General features: G+C 43.0%; 2 protein-coding genes across 2 annotated transcripts in view; one reads left to right on the forward strand and one right to left on the reverse strand.

Moving 5' to 3' along the window:
- Positions 1–2,665, reverse strand: part of STRADA (STE20 related adaptor alpha) — a 34,355-nt gene extending 31,690 nt beyond the window's left edge. The window contains exon 1 of the mRNA XM_088442175.1: positions 2,431–2,665. The gene's annotated coding sequence lies outside the window, so the exon portion shown is untranslated. The remainder of the gene's footprint in view (positions 1–2,430) is intronic.
- Positions 2,522–21,065, forward strand: CCDC47 (coiled-coil domain containing 47). Its single transcript, XM_088442161.1, has 13 exons — positions 2,522–2,626; positions 7,018–7,304; positions 8,605–8,715; positions 9,096–9,270; positions 12,047–12,168; positions 12,520–12,585; positions 14,238–14,339; positions 14,440–14,550; positions 14,635–14,720; positions 16,005–16,063; positions 16,154–16,263; positions 16,354–16,521; positions 17,935–21,065. Exons 2-13 carry the CDS (start codon positions 7,035–7,037, stop codon positions 18,013–18,015), a joined length of 1,461 nt encoding a protein of 486 aa, XP_088298287.1. The 5' UTR covers positions 2,522–2,626; positions 7,018–7,034; the 3' UTR covers positions 18,016–21,065.
- The last annotated feature ends 1,161 nt before the right edge of the window (positions 21,066–22,226 follow it).

Below are 22,226 nucleotides of genomic sequence, written 5' to 3' on the forward strand. Positions count from 1 at the left end.
GCATGTCTCTACCACTAGAAAAGACTGAACAAATGTGGCTATATACAGCCTCTTCTGTACAAAAGAACAACTGGCAGTATACCATACTATAGGTATGCACAATTGCTTCTAAATGGTCTTCTGGAACAGAGTACTCTGGAGGAGTGGAATTGCATGGTCTTAATGAATCAGCTCCATAATTAACAAAAATTAATATAGCGTATTACCACAATATCCTTATACTCAGGGGCGTAGGGAGGGCGGTTCCAGTGGAGCGCAAGCTCCAGGCGTCGAAGGTGTCCGGAGGCGCCGCCCACTGTGTACCCGGCAGCTGTCTAAGCTGACAGCCTGCCGGGCAGAGGCGGACTGGGCCGGGGGGGCAGGGTGCCATGTGCCTCCCGAGCCGCAGGCAGTCTGTGTCTCTGTGATACAGCTGCACTGCGTGTGTTGCGCTGACCGGACGGAGTTTGGTCAGCACTACACAGTGACTGACAAACACACAGTCGCCGGCGCCGGCAGCAGTGTGTTTGTTTTAATTAGCAGCCAATGAGAGTCTGTCAGACTCTCATTGACTGCTGCTGCGCCCACTGCCGGAGCCGCTCCATCTTCAGGCTCCTGCAGTGGGTAAGGGGAGAGACGTCATGACGTCTCTCCCATAATGCAGAGTGGCCCGGCTCGGGAGGACAAACGGAGAAGCAGATGGCGGTGTCGGGAGCGGGGATTCAGGTAAGCTTTTTTTTTTTTTTTATAATTACGTGTGTCTACTGGGGGGGGCGGGCACTACAAGGGGGAGACCACTACTGGCGGCCCTACAAGGTGGGGGACTACTACTAGGGGCACTACAAGGGGGGGGGGGGATTACTACTGGGGGCCTTACAAGGGAGGAGACCAATACTGCATGCACTACAAAGGGGGTACCACTACTGGGAGCACTTTAAGGGGTGGGGGGCTACAACTGGGGACCCTACAAGAGGGGGGGGGGGGACTGCTACTGGGGGCACTACAAGGGGAGGGGACTACTACTAGGGGCACTACAAGGGGAGGGGACTTCTACTAGGGTCACTGCATAAGGGAGAGGGTACTACCACTGGGGGCACTGCATAGGGGGGAGGGGACTACCACTGGGGCACTGCATAGGGGGACCACTACTGGGGGTTCTATATAAAAGGGCAATACTGTGGATACTGCATGGGGGGGGGTAGCGGGAGACTACAACTGGGGCCACTATTTAATGGGCACTGAATAAGTGTTACCACTATTGGGGGCACTGCATGGGGGGGGGGACTGCTACTGGGGCACTGCATAGGGGGTACCACTACTGGGGGCACTACAGAGGGGGTACCACTACTGGGGGCACTATATAAGGGACTTACTAGTGGGGGCACAAGGGGCACTGCACAGGGGGGGCCACTACTGGGGGCACTGCATAGGGGGGGGATCACTACTGTGGGCACTACTGGAGGCCTGCATAAGGGGCACAGGGGGCACTGCATATGGGCACCACTACAGGAGGCTGCCCCAAATCTTTATTTTTACTTGACATTAATCCCATATGGACCCACCTCCTCCCTGGAACACTTGGGGGGGGGGGGGGGGGTGCCGTAGCACGCACATGCTCCGGGCACCCTGGCTACACGCTACTCCTCTGCTTATACTGACTAAGAGTATGGCGAGGGGGTAATATTTTAATCACAGATATGGACCCTCAACAACTTTTAATTACTGAGACTACAATGAATCACTCTTTTATACTAGAAAATTCTGGAGAAATATTGGTTGAAGTTGGCTCATACAACAGACAATGATCAAAAGCACACCAGCAAATTCACCGCTAAACAGTCTGAACATAAAAGGTTTCAGAATGGCCCAGGCCTTACCGCCTCTGAGAGGCCGAGGGCAGGACTGAGGAAAGTTGTGCATACAAAAACGCATTGAAGCAGTGCTGTAAGGAACAGTAATAAGCCAAAACTGCTGAAATGAAATGTAAGAGACTGCTAACCTCCTACAGAAAGAGATTACTTCAAGGTTTTGCTGCTAAAAATGGTTCTAAAGGCTAATACATGATGGGATGTACTTATATGTATTCTTCATCTTGGATTGTTGTCCAATATACAATAACAAAATAAATTATCTTGTGGTTCGTCACATGCTTAGTCTGAATACATTTTAGGAATTGGTGAGGACTAGAGGATTGTTAATTATGTCTAGATATATTTAAAAAAGATGTAAGATAAAGGTGTTCCATCTTCTGAACACACACACATAGTAGCAACTACCAGCTATCATACAGGTACTGTACAACTTATTAACACAGTCCATCAGTCATAGCTATGCTGGGAATTGTAGTCCCACATTTAATATAGACAAGTAGAGACCTCTGAGTTGCCCCCGTCTCGGTGTCAGTACACACACACTGCATTGGCGCACATACAATAAGTACACAATACACACCCCCTCCTGCTGCAGCTGAGTCTGTCTCCCTGGCCCTGCCGCTTCCTTCACTATGTCCCGGAAATGATGCTGGGGAGGGCCGGGCGTCCGGGCTCATCTGGCTCCTGCGTCACCTCCGGCGCGGCCTAGGCTATAGCGGGTGGGGCGAGAGACTGTGGAGAGGACGCAGGACTCGGAGACGTGTGAGGTCGCGCAGGTACAGTATCTGTCTGAGAGCAGCGTCCTGTGTCGCAGTCACAGCGGCTCTCATCCTGACCGAACGTACTGCTGCTCTTATATCTGTATCACTGTATACACAATCTCACCGGTGTACGGGCTCTGTTTTGCTGTATGTATATAGCACTAGTGTACAGGATCAGTGCTTGTGTATATACACCGATCAGCCATAACATTAAAACCGCCTGCCTACTGTTGTGTAGTTTCCCAGTAGAACATTGCACTGCTTACACCGGCTTGCCTTCTTCCTATAATGTATCCTGGCACCATCTCTTCCCCATGTAAATGTGATTCATCAGACACGGCCGCTTTCTTCTATTGCTCCATGCTCACCTGCCCATTCTAGGCACCTTTGATGGTTTACAGGGGTCAGCATGGGCACTCAGACCTGTCTGCAGCTACACAGCCCCATACCCAGCCAGCTGCAATACGCTGTGTTCTGACACCTTTCTATTATAACTAGCATTAGCTTTTTACAGCAGTTTGTGCTGCAGTAGGTCTGTGAGATCGGAATAGAGGGCTAGCCTTCACTGCCCTTGTGCAACAATAAGCCTTGGGGTGCACTTGACCCTGTTGCCAGTTGTCCTTCCTTGTACCACTTTTGGTAGGTAGTATAGGTACTCACCATTGAATACCAGGAACACCCTACAAGAACTGCCGTTTTGGAGATGCTCTGACCCAGTCTTCTTGAAATCACAATTTGACCATTGTCAAAGCCGCTCAGATCCTTATGCTTGCCCATTTTTCCTGCTTCCAATACATCAACTTCAAGAACTGATTGTTACTTGCTGTCTAATATATATCCCAAACCTTTAAAGGTGAAATTGTGTCAAGATAATCAATGTTTTTCAGTTCACCTGTCTGGTTTTATTGTTATGGTTGATCAGTATATTACACTGGTGCATAGGATCAGTCCTAAAGTATGCATTATCCTGTTGTATAGGATTAGTTCTACTATGTGCACAGGCTGTATACGTCATATATATAATTTAGTGTATAGTATCACTGATAGTTTATGTATTACACTAGTAGATACTGTATGTATAGGCTGAATACATAATACACTATATATTACACAAATGTATAGGCTATGTACATTATTTGTATCATTCTAGTGTCATAGGATCACTGAAACTGTCAGTAGTCATTATATTCTCCATAATCTGCAGGATGCCACTGCATGTGCACCTGTCTCCCTTTCAGTCATTCTGAGTGACAGCTACAGCCCAGTAACACCTGCTTGTGTCTGGACGTGCAGAACTTGGTGCTTAAAACTGCATAGTTAACCCTTTTTAAAAAAAAAAAAAATTTTATTTAAAGAATTCTTATTTACGATTTTCTTTTGATCTAACAATTGCTTTATATTTTTGAATTGATTTAGAATTCAGGAGTTATTGGGGTGATCTAGAAGCCAGTAGTATATAGGCTGAAGGTGGGTACACACTATACAATATATCATGCGATCGTTTTGACCAATCTGCACGACCATTATATAAGGGGAAATGCATTTAAGTGCGTTGTTGATGGCGCCTGGAGGGAGCTCCCGGAGCTATTCAATTCGGCGCGCTGTTTAGTCCGACTAGTGAACTTGCAAGTTCTATGCGCTCGTGAGTGGGTCGATGTTGGGCACGCCGGAGCCGGCTAGCAACGGGCGCTCCGGGTCTCGCACCAAAATGGGGCTTGCGGGAACAAGACCCTACTGCAAGGGTCTCGTCGCAAGCCCTGATGGTCGCGATGGCCGAGACCATCACGACTATCACCTGGCCGCTCGCAATAGGTGTGGGTGGTCACACCAAAAAAAAAAACTCCCTGATTCAGAGCGAGCGCTCTTTCAGAGCGTCCGGCTCTGAATCAGGCCCTCTATCCTCACTTTGCAGTTGCTGAACTCTTGCTTCCGTGTGAAGTTCATATAGGGTGTGTTGGAGTGCCCTGGACCTGGGGGCATCTTATAATATCAAAATCACTTCTTTAAAACCCTTTCGGGTAGCACGTGTGCTGATCACATTTTGGGGTTTCCATTTCCAGTTCTAGTCCTCTTGTTCTTTCTGCGGCTCAAGGTGTTCCTTATCCATTTGTCATTATGCAGTTAGTTTGGCGTCACTGCTATTCCCTGTTTGAACTGTATTCATATTGGGGCCACTTCAGAGCCACCCCTCTGTTTGCTGGTTCCAAATTGGGAGTTTATCTGTGCTGTTACTGACACTACTCTGGTTCCAGAGGCTGGTTTTCTTTTAGGGTCTCTTGCGACACCAGCAGTCAGTGAGTTAAAAAACCTAGGGTGATCTCTGTTGACGTAGTAGTAGTGTCTATTCTCCAAGACTGGGTTTGCTTAGGTGAATGCTAGCTTCCATCAGGGAAGTACATTTCTGGATGCTATTGTTTGTCTGGGGATGTAGTCAAAATACCGATGACCGGGAAGCCGTCTGACTAAATCCTAGCGTCTAGACAGACTGTTTCCGAACGAAGGTAAGCTGGGCACTGATAGTGCTTAGCTGCGGGGGAGGGGAGGGTTAGGTTTAGGCACCCCCGGGGGACTTAGGGTTAGGCATCACCTCGGGAGGCCTTAGGATTAGGCACCACTAAGGGAGGGTTAGGGTTAGGCACCACTAAGGGAGGGTTAGGATACTTACCAGCCCGTCTGGATTTTCAGCGTTCTGGCTTGCGGTGTCGGTGTTTAGTCAGACGGCTTCCCGGCTGTTGGCATTTCATACCCAACCCGTTGGTCTTGTGTCATTCATTCCATACATGCTGGTTACGACTGCCCTGACTTAAGCTTAATGGTTCTTGTATGACAGGCACATTAGTATTCAGTCCAACTTAACCTCTGGGAGAGCATGATCAAGTGCCCATGCCCTCAGCATTATTATTGTTCTTTATTTACCGTATATGGCGCCGCATGGGGTCCGCAGCCTTTACATAATAAACAGAATAAGCCGCAGGGTGGCAGAGCCCAAAGGCTAATTGCTGTTGCAAGCAGTGGGGAGAATATGATGGTATAAGTGAGGGAAGGAAAAGCACTTGAGGTAAGAGAGCCCTACTCATGAGAGCTTACAGTCTAAAGGGGAGGGGCAGACAAACCAGTGTGAGACAGAGGGGAGCGACAGTAAGAAGCATTAAGCCGTGGGTTAGGATGAGAGTGGGAAGGATTTGATAATGAAGTGGATCTTGAGAACCTGTTTGAAGTTGTTAGAGAGGTGAAGAGCTTGATAGGAAGAGGAAGAGAGTTCCAGAGGTAGGAAGCAGCACGCCATGCCTCAAGATCAGCCTGGAAGCAAATGGCATGCAGTTTTTTGGGTCAAGTTGTTGGCAGATGTCAGAGAGGTTATATTGGAGATCTTCTGTGCCAGGGCTCAGTTCTCTTGATTCAGTTAGCTTTTCTGATTTGGATCTTGATGCTCAGATTCTGAAAGCTATGGTCTTTCTGGGACAGTGGTCTAGACTATGCTTATTACACATCAGCCAGATACTTCCCATTAGATATGGAAGGTGTGGTGTGCACACAGGAGTGTTCCATCTTTTCATTTCCTCCTACCATGCCTCCTTCCTGTTTTATAAGTAGGCTTGGATAAGAGGCTTCATCCTTTCTCTTTGAGAGTATGGATCTCACCCTGGTCCGTTTTTTTTTTTTTTTTCCCCTAGAAGATGTGCAGCCCTTTCTGCAGGGTGAGGTTCACATACAGCCTCCTTATGTCTCATCTGTTCTTTCTTAGAGTTTGCATCATGTCTTGGTAGTCTTTCAGAGGGCCCCATATGAGTCTTAAGTCTGTGGAGCTGCGCTCCCTTCCTAGAAAGTCTCTTCGGTGGGCTGTTGCTTCAATCAGAAGGGTTTCTGATTTTGTAGTCCAGTCTTGTAAATCCCCCTGGGGTTTTACCATCCTGCCAAGGTGGTACTGTGCACTCGCCCTTCTTTCCACCTAGAGTTTTCAATTGCACCAGGACATCATAGTTACAGGATTTCTATGGGCTGTACTCACTTTGTAAAACCCTCCTTCCCACAACAAGACTTTCTTCTGTCCTTCAAATGTTCCCTGAAAACTCACCTCTTCAGGCAAGTTATCAAATCCCTCAACCAACATTTTAGCTTCCCTAAGTCACTCTTCCCAATTATGTCCCCTCTACACAGTTCACGCAAAACCTATAGGTGTCCTCCTTTCTGTGCTAAAAAACTCGCTTGTACTATATAAATACATGTTGTTGTTGACAACATCCAAGGATATCTAATTTGCTACATGTCTATATCAATAACTAGGCCCTATCCACATATGTCATACAGTATGTGTTTCATTATGTAGTGCTTAAGTCAGTGAAAACCTAGATCTGAGGATGCCATTGCTTCCCCATACAAGTAATCTCATACTTTTCTTCATTCAGAGTTTTTCACAGAGAAAATGTGGCCCTTTCACCTCCTGCTGGTCACCCTTCTCCTGCTGGTTACCAGCTCTAGTGCCAAGTTCCAAGAGTTTGATGACGGTGATGATGTGGCAGAATATGATGACAATGACTTTGCCGAGTTTGAAGATACAGCAGATGAGGCCACCACAGTGCACCCACCACACCAGCACCCACCTGACGAAGAAGAAGAAGAGGAGGAAGATGATGAGGAAGCCACAGTAGAGGTGGAGGGACAGGAAGAATTTGAACTGGATGCAGAAGGACAAGTAAGATTTCTTGGGAGTTGTATCCTTTTGCTGTCACTTAAACAGAGGAAGCAGCCATTTTGTCTGCAAAACCAGTTAACTTTAAAAAGCCGCTATCCCTAGAAACCAGTAACAGCACTCTAATGTATTTGTATAAAGCCATAGAGCAGGAGAATGTCAGCTCGTATGGATATTGTATAATGCCCTAATTAGAAAGGAATCTTTCATTGAGGTGTTGGGCATTTTATATAACCTATTTTATTATTTAGAAGTGTTGGCAACTTAACAGTATTGTATATAAACTACATTAGGTGTGCTATATATTAAATCTAATTTTGAAGCTATTGCTATTAGACTTTTGTCACTAACTGTGCACCAGTATACTATAATGTTTACAATAATGTATATTAGGAAGGATGTAGCATCAGGGGTCAGTGAATCCTGAATATGGCCCTCATTCAGAGCCACTCGCTAGCGGCAGTACGCTCGTTTCGAGCGATGTTCGCACATCTGCGCATGCGTACGGATCGTTATACGCATGCGCGAACCAGTCAGTGCGGCCGAAATTCATGTGCTCGCAATATAGCGAATGCCTGCTATTGTGAGTGACAGAATGAGGCGTATGTGGGTGGTAACAGGGGAAGGTGCTTGAAAATGGGGAGTGGAGATCCGAACGCAGGCGTGCTTAAAGGTCAAAACGGGCGTTTTATGGGTGTGCATAATTAATACAGCAGCGTCATTGACCACGTCACTGGGTTATTTTATAGCCAGAACTGCTCGCAAGATTGTGGTAGCAAAAACCAACCACAAGAATAGCGAGCAGTTCATACGCTGGTCGATGTACTCGATTAATCTAATAAATAGCGGACATGACGTATGGTGCGTGCGGCCAGGGGGCGTTTTTAACAAATAAACGAGCGTATGTTTTGCTCGCTCATTCAGACTTAGAGGTGTGAACAGACTGCAATTTGCGAACTGATCATTTGAATAGCCACCCCTTGTTTTAGAACGAACGACCGCAAATAGCGAACGGCTCTGAATCAGGCCCTATGTCTCTAATATACAAACGTTGTGGAATCTCTTATAACAAGTTAGTAAACTGTATCTTGGCCAAACTATTAGTTTAAATGATGTAATTTTAGCTCCAGGAATTTGGCTGAAAATGGATTTGACCCGAAACCAAATCCTGCATTCTATATATGCTAATCCTATACTCTATCTGTAAAAAGACAACGTTTTTAAACTTTTTAAGTGCTGCTCAGCTGCTTTTTAATGTCAACAACATACTTGGAGCCACTAAATCCATCCCTATGTCCCACAGGAGAGTGACACAGATAATGAGCCATATGATGATGAAGAGTTTGAAGGTTATGAAGACAAAATTGATACAGGAAGTCCCATGAAGAACAAGGACCCTATCACCATTGTGGATGTAAGTCCGATTCAAAACCTGTGACCCAGCACAGGAAGCTTGTTCAGCATTGTGGGAGATATGCATATGACACTGGTGTCTAAGGTATTATAGATTGTCACAGACTACACAAATCACTTTGTATTTATTCTTTCATATCCCATATAATACATACCTATAGAGGTGTATTAATGAGCATTGGTCAAAGGTGCAGCTGTGCACAGAAACCATAGCAACTTATCTGCCCTTAGCTTTTCTATTTGGTGCAGGTTAGACATTGAGTGCAAATGTCTGATTTAGTTGCTATGATTTCAGTGCAAACTTTAACCTTTGAACAGTATTAATAATTTGCATACATGTCCAGTATTTGGATTGATTTGATTATCTGACCCCTCTGCCAGGTCCCTGCTCACCTGCAGAATAGTTGGGAGAGCTATTACATGGAAATTCTAATGGTAACTGGGCTCTTGGCATACATCATGAACTACATCATTGGCAAGAACAAGAACAGCCGTCTGGCACAGGCATGGTTCAACTCTCATCGGGAACTTCTGGAGAGTAACTTCTCTCTTGTTGGTGAGTACCACTTCTCCTGGCCATAATTGTGTCCCTGAAATACTTTACACAAACTGTTACTCAGCCACAGTGATAGTAGCCATTTTGTGATGTCACTGGTTGAGAGGGGATAGATGAGATAGCATTTGAATATTGCTATCAAGCTACCTTGACAGACTTTTTCGTTCATCTTACAAAATAACTATGGGCCTGATTGCGATATGTACGTCCATCAGACGATGAACGTACATCTCCGATTGTTAGGGGGTGTGAGCAGGACCCATTCTGTGCATGTGCAGAATGGGTCCTGCGATCTCCCTCACAGACCAACCCACCCCCCCAAGCCGCAGCATGATTTACACGATGCAGTGTTTGAGGAGCGAAGTGGGGGGCGTGCCTGTTCGCTTTCCCAGAAACTGGTGTGTCAACCCCATTTTCTGGGTGGAACGAGGCCAGGATCTGCGTTGACTGACGCAGATTGATGGCCTCTTATGTGGCCAGCACCCAGTCAGGCCTGGAAATTTTGATTGAATTCATATTTATTTGACTGATCAGATGGGGAAGACTTTGCTGTGATTTAGACAGTTAACATTTATTTAGTGCCTTTTAAAGTTGCTATAAAACATGTCCTCATGTCTGATCAATGTGCCTTCCTTCCTCTCTCCCTCCTTACTTTGTGAAAGCACAAAGTATACACAAGATAGGACACTAGTTGCCTCTAAACTGCATAATAGCGAACCATGTAATGTGTTGGAAAAGTTGTGGATATATTGGAACATTTCCGCATATTTGGTGGGACTGTCACCACTTTCCTAATGCTGAAGTAACTTCATAGAAATAAATTAAATCAACTGTGCAGACATGCAGCTTTCTCCAGAATGTCATGTGTGACCTGGCTTCTATGGAGTATAGCTCCAGCTTGCTTAGAGACCAACTTTTCGGAGAATCTGGGAGCTCTAGCACCTATATAGTAATTTCTCTTTTTAAGACAATATTTAAACATTTTTTTCACTTATAGTTGTCACAAACTTTAAAAGTTATCCCTATTTTATTAATATTGGATCCTCTAGCTTTCTTCAAAGATGCCTGATGGATAGTTCCATATAACTCTCCCTACCCTTTCTTCACTCATTGGACATACCAGTCAATAGTCCCCCACGTCAGACCTCTCTTACCTTATTTTCTTCCCAACCCTTCCTCTAAAGCAGGGGTCTTCAGCCTTGGCCCTCCAGCTGCTGTGGAACTACACATCCCAGCATGCGCTGCCATAGTTTCAGCATGCCGTTATATCAAAAAGGTGGCAGTGCATGCTGGGATGTGTAGTTCCACAGCAGCTGGAGGGCACCTTGCAATCCGATGGCCGACATATCGGGCGGTCCCCACACACTGAGCGATTGGGTGGCCGACCACCTGCCTGATATGCCGGCACCCCCCTCCCCGCATAGCGTTGCATGGGATCATATATCGCTCCCCCAGATCAACTGAACATGCAGAAAGATCTGTAGGAGCGATGTACGACCCCACGGGAGCGAATACTGTCCGATATCATACACACACACACTGAACGATATAGCAGCAATATTGTTCCAATCCATCGGATCAGCTGCTATATCGCACGGTGTATGGGGGCCTTTACACTGCTGAGTAAATACTGAAGTGTAAGACTGTTCTCCTAAGACGAGAGAATTGCTGTGGACACAAGACGACATACCACTGAGACATTTCTAAACTTAGAATGTTTATTCTAGCAAGTTAGTTTAGATTCAATTTTTCTTTTTGCCACAGATGTTCTTTTATCTATAATACTCCAGTTAGTATGTCTCTTAATAAGGAAAGAAAGGCGTTTTGTGTTTGGTGACTGAGTGCTTGTTTCAACTTTGTATAAGCAGAACGTTTGCCACACTATATAATTGCACCAAGCGGTATTTGAGCGTCTAAAGATGCACCAGGTGGTATTTGAGCATCTAAAGATGCTGAAAGTGGGCGTGTCATCCTTGCACAGGTGTACGCATAAAGTTGCATACGCGATTACGGCATTAGACACAGACGTTACAGGGTCCAACTCAGAATCAGGCCATGCCTATTTTAGCACATGTGGAAACCAAAGCCTTTGTGTAATAGTTAGAAATTATATCAGAGATTAACGGAGGTAACATTACTTTAATTTTAGTTGTGCTTTTTTTTTTTTTTTTTTTTAGAGTTTACTTTGCCTTTTTTATAAATAAAGAAAAATTGATTTTGTTTCTTTATAAAAATGTATTTTAAATTGATTATTTAAATTACAGACCTATAACTGAAGGGAAAACACAACAAGTGCGTGGTTCTCTTTGGTGACCTAAAAGGACTTGATGTTTCTCTCATGTTCAATATCCTAACTTTAAATATTGTACAGCCTGCAGGTGCCCTCTTCTGTAAAGCAATAAGGAACCGCAGAACACAAAAACGACAGAAGTAAAACAATGCAGCTTTTCCTTACTTTAACATATGGACATTGTGGTTTCTAAAATCATTGTCAGTCAGTTTTCGTATATGTCATGATTACACAGATGTCTTTCTACTAGCAAAGAAATGCCAGTGTGGGTAACAGTGTAACTACTGGGAGGCAGGACAATATTAAAAACTTAAACTAATTAACCATCCATTTTATTGTCCTACCTACTACAGAAGGATGCAACTCTGGCCTCTATGTAGGTTTTATTCTCACTCCTAATGGTGTGATATATTAATTTGGCTTTTAAGATAAGATGGTGAAACTGAACAATTTAGCACCACAGTGTTATCTCTCTACTTATTGTAGGTGACGATGGGACAAGTAAGGATGCTGTGAGCACTGGGAAACTGAACCAGGAGAATGAGCACATCTACAACCTTTGGTGCTCAGGGCGGTTATGCTGCGAGGGCATGCTGATTCAGCTCAAGGTGCTGGCATTTACAGTATAACTTTCCATGAGATGATGTGGAGAGAGCATAGCTTTTTAAACTGGGATAGAAGAGTTTAATGTAATGGATACCTGTGATCTGTCAGTGCTCAATAAGCATATATGTTATACTATTTAAGCATATATGTCAGCTCTTTTTTGGCAAATTCTCAAATAGCTTCTGTGGCTAGATATAAGTCCTAAATATAAATCAACCTATGCCCATTTGATAAACTTAGAATTCTGTATTGGTCATGCACCACCTGAATGCCCAATTTCCACGTATAGGCAATTATAATGTCTGTATTGTGAATGTTAGACATTTTACTGTTTTTTTATTTACCTTTTTCAGTTTTTGAAACGCCAGGATTTGCTTAATGTATTGGCTCGCATGATGCGTCCAGCGTGTGATCAAGTGGTATGTAATGGGTACTTTTGCTGGCCTCTATGCTCTCGTGAAGGGACCGTTATGCTAGTTGGCAAATAGAACAGACTTCAGCCAAACTGGTCCAGATTTTCACTTCATATAAATAGTGTCAATTTCTATATGTTTCCTTACCTATATTTATCTACTTGCCATTGAGAGAAGAGTCTATCTCTGCATTAGTTAAATCATCACAGCTAACCTCTTCCTTTTTTTAAAGGATTTAAAAAAAAAACTTATTACTTATAAAATGTATTTTACATTTTAATATCTTTATTACTGGCATCACTTGTAGTTTAACCAAAATGGTGGTCCACCAATGTAATTTTGTGCAGGAAAGGTGCACTCAAGTAGTTTTACCTGTCTCCAAAAGTTCCTTTTTCTGTACATTTGACCTTTAAGGGTCCCCAAAAGCAGATGCTGGGGTTCTAATTGAGGTTCTGACTAGCAGGTTGTTGAGTAGAGGAATTAAACAATTACAAAAGCTCCTTTAATTTGCCACACGGGTCATTTCTACTTTAGAAAATGTAATTTCAAAATGTCTAAAACAGGGGTGGGGAACCTTTTTTCTGCTGAGGGCCATTTTGATATGCATAACATTATTTGCGGGCCTGGTGATGTCACACAGGGGTGGGGCACAATCGCCGGTGATTACAGCAATGACCATTGTTGGAGTATGCTCCAGGGAGCTGTAAGGGCAGCAGTGTGACCATCTGAAGCGTCCTAAGGATGCTCCTGGCGGGACTGCTGCATAGATTTTGGCTGCAGGGTGCCATTCTAGGCACCCTGCTAGCCAAATGAGGCTAGCAGAAAAAAAGCTCTGAGGGCCAGACCAATTCAGTCCGGGGGCCTTATACGGCCCCTGGGCCTGAGGTTCCCCATCCCTGATCTAAAAAATAGTGGTTTCCCTTTATTAGGGCTGTATATGCAAAGTGGAGCACAGAGGAGCATTCTTTGGGATTTCCATTCTCTGTCATGCCACCACTTCACTTTAAGAGTCCCAGTACTGTATCTCTTTGCAAGGAATGCGGTCAGGAGGTCGACATGATCATATGGACATGGTGAGTGTCGACCGCCTGTACCAATCCCCTTTCCAGTGGAACTTTGATTTCACATACAATCCCTCATATACAACAAGTTAAGCTCAAACGGCATAGTCTTAGGGTACCTATTCCCAAGCCGTCACAGAGTGACATCTCTTGTCTTGCCTCAATCACTATAAACAGACCTATGAAGGTTTAGGATGCTTCTCTTCCTCCTAAATTTAACAATTCAGTGTTCCCCCAAGGAAACATGAGAAACAAATTGTTGCCAATAAATACCTCCATTTATTTCAGGTATTTTACATTTCATATTTAGCAGGATTGAAAATGTATATTAGGTAATGTCTTATTTTGTGTTTCTGTCCCTATTACACATAAACGTATGTGTGTGTATTCTCTCTCTGTCTCTACGCACATTACTGCTTGTTACTATAGCCCAACATCACAGATTTTCTTGCACACCTCTATAAAGTGAAGGGAAAATCTGTGATGGTGGTTGCAAAGTGCCAGAGAAATGGCCGTAACCACTGCACCTTGCGGCTTTCACCTCTAATTGCCCTCATACACTCTATCTCTTTCCTTCTCTCACTACTCACCTTGTAGCAAATAAAAGTGATGATGAATGAAGAAGATATGGATACGTACGTGTTTGCAGCTGGGACTCGGAAGACCCTCGCTCGGCTGCAGAAAGAAATGCAGGACTTGGTAAGGTTACTGGGTTTTAGCGGTATGGAATCAGACCGAGATGTGCTTGCCTGGGTAATGTGATTTAAATCTGTTAACATGTCTGTTCTCCTGTGTGCAGAGTGAGTTTTGCAGTGACAAACCCAAATCTGCAGCCAAGCTGGGTCTTCCGGAATCTCTGGCCATTCTTTCTGAGATGGGCGAGGTGACAGATGGTGTATTGGACACTAAGGTGAGGACACCGTTGCTACAACTAACTGCTTATTTCCAGTTCTCTCTCCCTGCTCATCTATACATCATGTTTTCTCTTCCACAGATGGTTCATTTCCTAACACATTATGCTGATAAGATTGAATCCATCCATTTCTCGGACCAATTTTCTGGTCCAAAGATTATGCAAGAGTAAGTTCTATTGTGAGTCTCTGCACTTAAATGCTTTTAATGTGCTAGAAAGCATTTGTAAAATTCTGAACCTCGTACCTTTTTTAAGTAGACTTGATTCTTACACAGACTGGGGGCAAACATTTGTTGGACAAAGTCAGAGGTTCCCAAACTCTGTCCTAAGGCACACTAACAGTCCAGGTTTTAAGGATATCCATGCTTGGCCAGAGGTGACTTAATTAGTATCTTAGTCAATTTGATTTAACTTTCCTGTGCTCAACCATGGATATCTCTAAAACCTGAACTGTTGGGGAGCCTTGAGGAACCTGTGAGCTAAAGGTGCGTATCCACTAGACGATATGCTCCGTGAGCGATAGTCTAGTGTTTCCCCGGCAGTGGTGTGCTCAATGTCGTTAACGACATTGAGTACCCACACTGAACGATGTTGTTCACAATATCGTTCAGTGACGTCACCCTCCCTCATCCCCGTACTTGCAGAACCTGACGATATCGTCAGGTTGCCCTGCAAGTACGGGCGATGAAAGATGTCGTCAACGACCAGCGGGAGCGCGCATCACTACCCGTTGACGGCATATCCACTTGATGATATTGCGAATGATTAACGTTATCGTTCAAGACGTCCAATTTATCGTCTATTGGATACGCGGCATTAGTGTAGACTTTACTGGGAACAGTATTCTTTAAATGAAAACTAATGACACAAATGTAAATGGTAAAATATGCTCTGTAACCTTCATAGCTATGGGGGCGGGATGGTAGCGGCGTGGTGGTTAGCATTGCTGCAACCCATTGATTGGTCAGGTTTGAACCCAAAGCCCAATGTGTTATCTGCATTACATTTGTGTGTTTGCCCTGCTTTCTCATGGTGTTTTTTGGTTTCCCCCCAGTCTAGTCTAAAAACATACTGGTAGGTTGATATAGTCTGAAGCCCATCAACCTTTCTGTAGGTCTTCTGTACCTGTGGCAGAAAACTTGTATTTGTACACATGGTAATGTGTCTGTGGTAGGGACTGAAGTTACTGAATTGGCAATCTGATTTAAAGAGCCATGTCATTTATTGGTGTTTTATAAAAGTTAAACAAAATGGGGCATTTTTTTTTTTTTTTTTTTTTTCTGAATATAAATTCAAGTGCACTGTGTGTAGGATACATATACACTTTATGTTCATGTGGTTATTGTGCTGGATGTATGAATTCTGAATGAGATGAGGCCCTGGCCCTGCACGGAAGGACTTGCCATGAGCTTGAGCATACAATTGTGTTCTTATGCTGATGTGTATTCTAGGGAGGGACAGCCTCTCAAACTGCCAGAGACCAAGCGGACTCTTCTGTTTACATTTAATGGTAAGTGGAAGTGGAGTGTGCGCTAGATGCTGTGTATGGAATAAGTTGAAGGAATTCTTTAAGACGATGCCTGTCTTTCTCATCTTTCAGTGCCTGGAGCAGGAAACGCATCTGTAAAAGACATGGAATCCCTCCTGCCACTGATGAACATGGTGATTTACAGCATTGATAAAGTGAGAAAGTTCCGTCTGAACAGAGAGGTAGGTGACCCGAGTTCAGACTTCCATCTGTGTAGGGCATGGCCGTATATACACAGTCAATGCTTATAAACCTCTGTGCACCAACTTCAGGGGAAACTGAAAGCTGATAAGAACCGTGCCCGTGTGGAGGAGAACTTCCTGAAACTTACTCATGTGCAACGCCAAGAGGCTGCTCAGACCCGACGCGAGGAGAAGAAGCGAGCAGAAAAAGAGCGCATCATGAATGAGGAGGATCCTGATAAGCAGCGGCGACTGGAGGTAAGCAGGTGGTTAATGAGAAGATGAGTTGGGTTTCTGATTTATTTGTTTCTACTCTAGTTCTGTGTAATAGGGTACCTTCATTGTCACCATATTTTCCTTTTATTACAAGAGCAGGAAACATTCAGTTTGTAGTGAATATTTAAATTTCTCTAGCACCAGTGTATTTCATTGCACTGGGATTATATAGTATCCCTTTATATGGTAGTCTGGATCTTGGTCATGTGGGTAAATAAAAATAGTACAACTTGTAGAATAAAATATAACTGATTTAGCCACAGAAACAAAATTCCTTGTTTTGACTGTCCTACAGACCATGCGAAACAAGAATACAGCAGCGGTCTATTAGTGGTCGCCTGTCTGAGTTTATGCAAATGGCCTACAAACTCCTCCCCTTGTGTTCATTTATGCGACCAAATGTGCAAGGACAGAGTCGCCCACTTTTAGCGTCCGTGCACAGTTTTGAAATATTTTAAAATGCCGCACTCCACATTGATGATGTGATGTCTCCTGGGTTACCTACAAGAGGAGCTGGCAATACATCACTGTTATATGTAATAAATTACTATATAGACAACTTTCCCTGCAACTAATCTGCATCAAACCATTGTGTGATATGGTATGATTGTGCAAACTTGTACATTAATGTGTAATTGTTACACAATTAATGTAAAGGTGTGATATATCATTCCGACGCGGATCAGAACGATATGTATCGACCACATCGCTCAGTGTGTATACACACTATTTTGCGTTCACGAGCGTCATTGGTCGTATTCTCTGATTTGCTATGCATGCACGGTAGATCAGAAGATCCGGCGTACGACACCATATCTGGATGACGCGGGGGAACAATATATATTGGATGTCGTACACCAGATCGTGCAGTTTGTATAGACCGCCTGATATATTGTGCCATCAATGGGTACACACATCATCTAGTGCGTACCCCTCATTACTCCAAATCCTGATAAGTATTGTCACCAGTATACCGAACCCTGTCCCATGTTAGTGAGCTCACAATTGCTTTCCTTTCCAAAAAACACAAATATAATGCTCTCGTTCTAATGACCATTTTAAGTAGGTAAGAGGAACGCTGTAAACCAAATCATAATGTACAAAGTAAAATGTTGATGTTTCATGTTTAAAACCTCTAGTCCTGTGTAATAATATATTAAATTTTAAAATCCCCCTTGCCCCACAAGCGGCTGTGCAATTCCGATATGACCGTTTTGTTCTGATGCGTCGGAATCTGTCGCATCGTTACCAATATCGTGTAGTGTGTAGAGGTCTTTAGATTGCCATTCCGTTGAGAAAATGAATAGATTTTTAATATTTCTATGTGCCTTGTTCTAATATTTTCTTAATGGACAACACTCACGTTTATCTTATTGTTTCCTATAACTTTCCCAGGAAGCTGCCCAGCGCAGGGAACAGAAGAAGATTGAGAAGAAGCAGATGAAAATGAAGCAGATTAAAGTGAAGGCCATGTAACATGGCCTAGCTACTCTAGAGTCTGTTCTTTTAACTCCCTACCCACTTGTAACTTAGACCACGGCAAGAGGGGCAAAACACAACTTCATGTAGAAAACTATTAACCATTACTTCCTACTGGCAATATAAGGGTAAAATTCATCCATGTTTCTTCTGGCTTGGTGTCCTATTCTCCGAACACATCCTTCTGGCCATGGTAGGAGAAAGGGCTCATGGTGGCCAGTGAGTAGGACGAAAGCACATGTTCCTGGGAGTGCACAAGTAATGCTGATTATAGGGGTTTTCAGGTCTAGGCTGCTTAGCTGTAGTGAGGGCATTTAAACTGTCCCATGGACGTATTGGGGAAATTCAGTTTGTGGATTGAAATAATAATTTGAGACTGCAGCACACCAATTCCCTAGGAACTAGGACCTCACTAACACATGAGGCTATGTTAATGTCCCTAGTGAATTGGTATGCTGTGCATTGTCTCGACTACCCTATATCTCCATGTCTGGTATACAGAACTTATACCAGTGTTCTGATTAGATAGTGTGCTTTTTTACTAAAATGTGTTTGGGAAGATTCTATAAAACTTTGAACTGTTGAGCACCAATCTCCCCTGCATGCAGGACTAAGCCATTGAAGTTGGGAAAAAGTGGTGCTTTGCTCAGACACAAAGCACAGAACATCATTATTCCACCTTTGCTTGAAATTGGACCTATACTTCTATTTATTTCTGTGTTACGGAGTCTATGATGTCTGTTGGACAGCTCCCCGAATAAGGATGCAGTGTGCAGATGGCATGCCTGACTGCAGTCCAGTTCTGATTAACATGTAGGGTGCTGTGCCCAAACTTCCACCAGACACTCAGACTGTGACCATTGCCTGACCATCTTGGTTGGTCTTAAGGAGGCTTTGCAGGTGGGATTGTTGTAATATTAGACTCACTGGTTTTCCCTTTTAAATGACATTATGCTGCTTAAGACACACTTGAGGATATTTATATATTTTTTGTTTGTTTAGACCCACACTCCTCCCCAGCGCACAACATATGAACAACTCTGCAGCCAAGGGCTTATAACTATACCAATTTATCCAGGTTATGACCACCTGCCCCAGTTTATATAGTCCCAAAACCCAGTCACTTTAGCTTTACTTCCTGTTCCTGCTAATGTTGCCATTACCCTGGCTAAGTATTTTAACTACAGGAAATGCTTTTTCACGCTGTCTTCCCAGATGAGGCTGTTCTATCCACAGCTCTACCGTAGCCTCGTTAGAGGTAACCTGTAATCCAGATGGAAACCACTGCGCTGTTATTTTGAGTAATACCTCCAATAACTAATGTATAAACCCAACCATGACTTGACTTTTTTTCTTATTTTACCCAATGAAAACATAGGAAAAAAGATGTCCCCTGATTTTCGCTTTTTGTCTTTTTTTATTATTGCTCATTAAAGTTTATATTTTGGTTCTAGTTTAACAACCTGTTCCTCAAGATTTTATAGATATAATATAAAGAAAAGTATTTTTAAGTTATTTATAAGATATTTGTGAAAGCTATATAATACAAAAGTAGTATTATTGAGTGCCTACTTGCAGGGGACAGTAGTAAATCTGTATAAGCTTCAGTAAAGTGCACCTGTCACCTACATGCAGATGCTGACATTTTGTGGACTGCAACAAACTTGTGAGAATGGAGCCAGTCCATTCATTAGGAACATATGTGGCATCACGAAGGCACAGCGACTGTTTATTTCAAAATTACACAGCTGCCAAAACTGTAACCGCATTCAAACTCAACCTAATATCTTGGTAATCATGAAAAAACAAGTAAAACAGCAAAATATGAGTTGTAACAAATTAACATTAAACAATAAAAACAAATCGGAAGCTATGCAAGATTGCAATAGTTGAATATTTAAAAAGAAGATATATTCTTGTTCTCTGTAATCTGTCAGTATATGTAAATGAATGGCTGGAAGCTAAAATAAAAGTGGTGGTGAGGATTTTGCCAGTGTGTAAAGCGTGTGACTTGATGCTGTGAATCTCTTGCAAAGTTAAAGTTACTGCTTTAGATCGTGTGTGTGTGTGTGTGTGTGTGTGTGTGTGTGTGTGTGTGTGTGTGTGATGCACTAACCTGTGTGACTATAAAAACATAGTATAGGACAATCTAATACTGGTGGATAATTAGGTTTTAAGAGGGTTGCCCATATTTTAGACTTAAACTTACTGGTATGTACGTGCTCTGCTTTTACTAAATCCACCTCTATCTCTTGGATTACCTTTTGCTTTGTAAATCATCTTCTGTGCTTTTCAATAATCTTATATCATCAGGCAGCATTTACTTTTAGCACTGCTCTGTTGTGCTTTCTGCAATTGTATTTGTAGAGACCAATTTTGTGCCATATTAGAGAACAGCCAACTCTGCTTGATGATATGAAGAGCACAGAATGAAGTCATAAAGGTAAATCTGTGTATTGAGTAAAAGTTTCAAGATGACATGTATTGGTCAATAAATTAGGATTATGAGTCAGAATTCCCCCATTTTAATGGCTTTAATGTGCTGTTCAACAACAACTCCCCTTATATAAAGTCTGCCACATGTTTAGTGAATTGCATGACATTTTGTGTGTTCTATTGCAGGAACAACTGAATACTGTCCTGTGCATTAACAAACCACAGCTGGGGACTTTTCTAACAGGTTCTGCTCACTAAAGCTACTGACCCATTTCTAACTAACCCTGAATGTGTTTTGTTTTGTTTTCTTATTAAAATTCTCACTGTATATGATTCTGATTGATGAGTGAAAATGTTTTGCAATAAATGAAAGGTGATAAATTTATATACTCAGGAACCCAACATCCAGTTGCTGCATACAAATACAATTTGTTATAGATGGTTTGTGCTGGTTGTTGTACATTTTACCTAGGTGTGATCAGACTGCTGTCTGCCAAATTCTATTTCCTTCCTCATGTGAGGTTATGTGGCCTCTGCAGGTGCATGGCAGCTATTATTCATCATAACGATTTTTACCTGGCAAGTGAACATTAAAATGGAAGTAATAACAATTCATGTTCTTTGTGTTTTCATTTTGGTAAGTGGGCACATTTAATTTTATATTTTTATTGGGAAAACCTGAGACTGAAAAGGATTTTCTGAAAACTAGCTGTGCCAGATATTGGCTAATAAAATCCTGGAGTGCCTGGAAATGGGTATTAACAACATATTTTACTCCTTATTTAGACCACATCATAAATCTGTGTTACAGTATGATGAAAACTATAAGGTGGATCTAAGGTGAATCTTTGGACTCGCTTGGACTACCTTCCTAAGGTAGTTTCTCAGTTTCACACCAACCAGGAAATCATGGTTCCTTCTTTTCATGCACCTGACTGTTCATCTATGTGAACAGGACCTGGTACCTCCGTAGGATGGATTCCTTTTTTGTCCTCTACAACTTTCACAAATGGGACTGGCTGGCTGCAAAACAGTCTTTGGCCAGATGGCTCCGTTTGACTATACGTCACACTTGCACTGTGGCGGACCTTACTGCCCTGTCCTGTGGTTGTGTATAAAGATGCACACATGAGAGGCCATGCTCATACGGAAAAACTGCACCATTGATGTACACCAGGGAAGGACTTAGTAGCAGCTTTTGCAGTAAGATTCAGCCGCGTCTGCGTCCAACTCTGGTCATTTGCCAACGCTTGCATACATCAGTCTCAATAGCAATGTTCAAGGAGTTCCATGAGTAAGAATCAACATTCTAGAGCTCTGTACTCTTTTGTCAATTACATTTCTGCTAAAAAGCAGGATTATTAGCACTTAATCTGATGATGCCATAGCTGTGGCAACAAGAGCTCCCTACTGGTGAAAGGAAGAGACTGATTATGTGCTGGGTGGAATGTATTGTTAAAACTATTTTCTGCAGTTTTCATTTTGGGAGTGGACAATATGGAGGCAGACGTACCATAAACACAAGGTGGGGTCAGCTGGAGGTAAATAAGATGCCTTGAATTCTGAAAAAGACATAATCCCCATGGCACTAGACTGACCCAGAAGTCCATGTTAAGCTGACATCTTAAACACTGTGGCAGAGTTGTCATGGAGAAGAGATCTTCTATTTCAAGGCCCCCTATGAAATTAAGAAGCCAGTTTCTGCAAAGAAAATTATTACAGAGTTGACCATAAATACATTTCTTGGTGTAAAAGAAAGTGCTCTGAAGGAA

Source organism: Taudactylus pleione, unplaced genomic scaffold (assembly GCF_031769625.1).
Source record: "Taudactylus pleione unplaced genomic scaffold, aTauple2 ptg000018l, whole genome shotgun sequence".
NCBI lineage: Eukaryota > Metazoa > Chordata > Amphibia > Anura > Myobatrachidae > Taudactylus > Taudactylus pleione.

Bases quoted from the DNA above. Each gene is read 5' to 3' on its own strand.
- CCDC47 (XM_088442161.1), top strand. From the start codon at position 7,035: ATGTGGCCCTTTCACCTCCTGCTGGTCACCCTTCTCCTGCTGGTTACC. The intron at 12,586-14,237 runs GTATGTAATGGG...CTCACCTTGTAG, and splicing joins GTCCAGCGTGTGATCAAGTG to CAAATAAAAGTGATGATGAA. The intron at 16,264-16,353 runs GTAGGTGACCCG...CACCAACTTCAG, and splicing joins AGTTCCGTCTGAACAGAGAG to GGGAAACTGAAAGCTGATAA.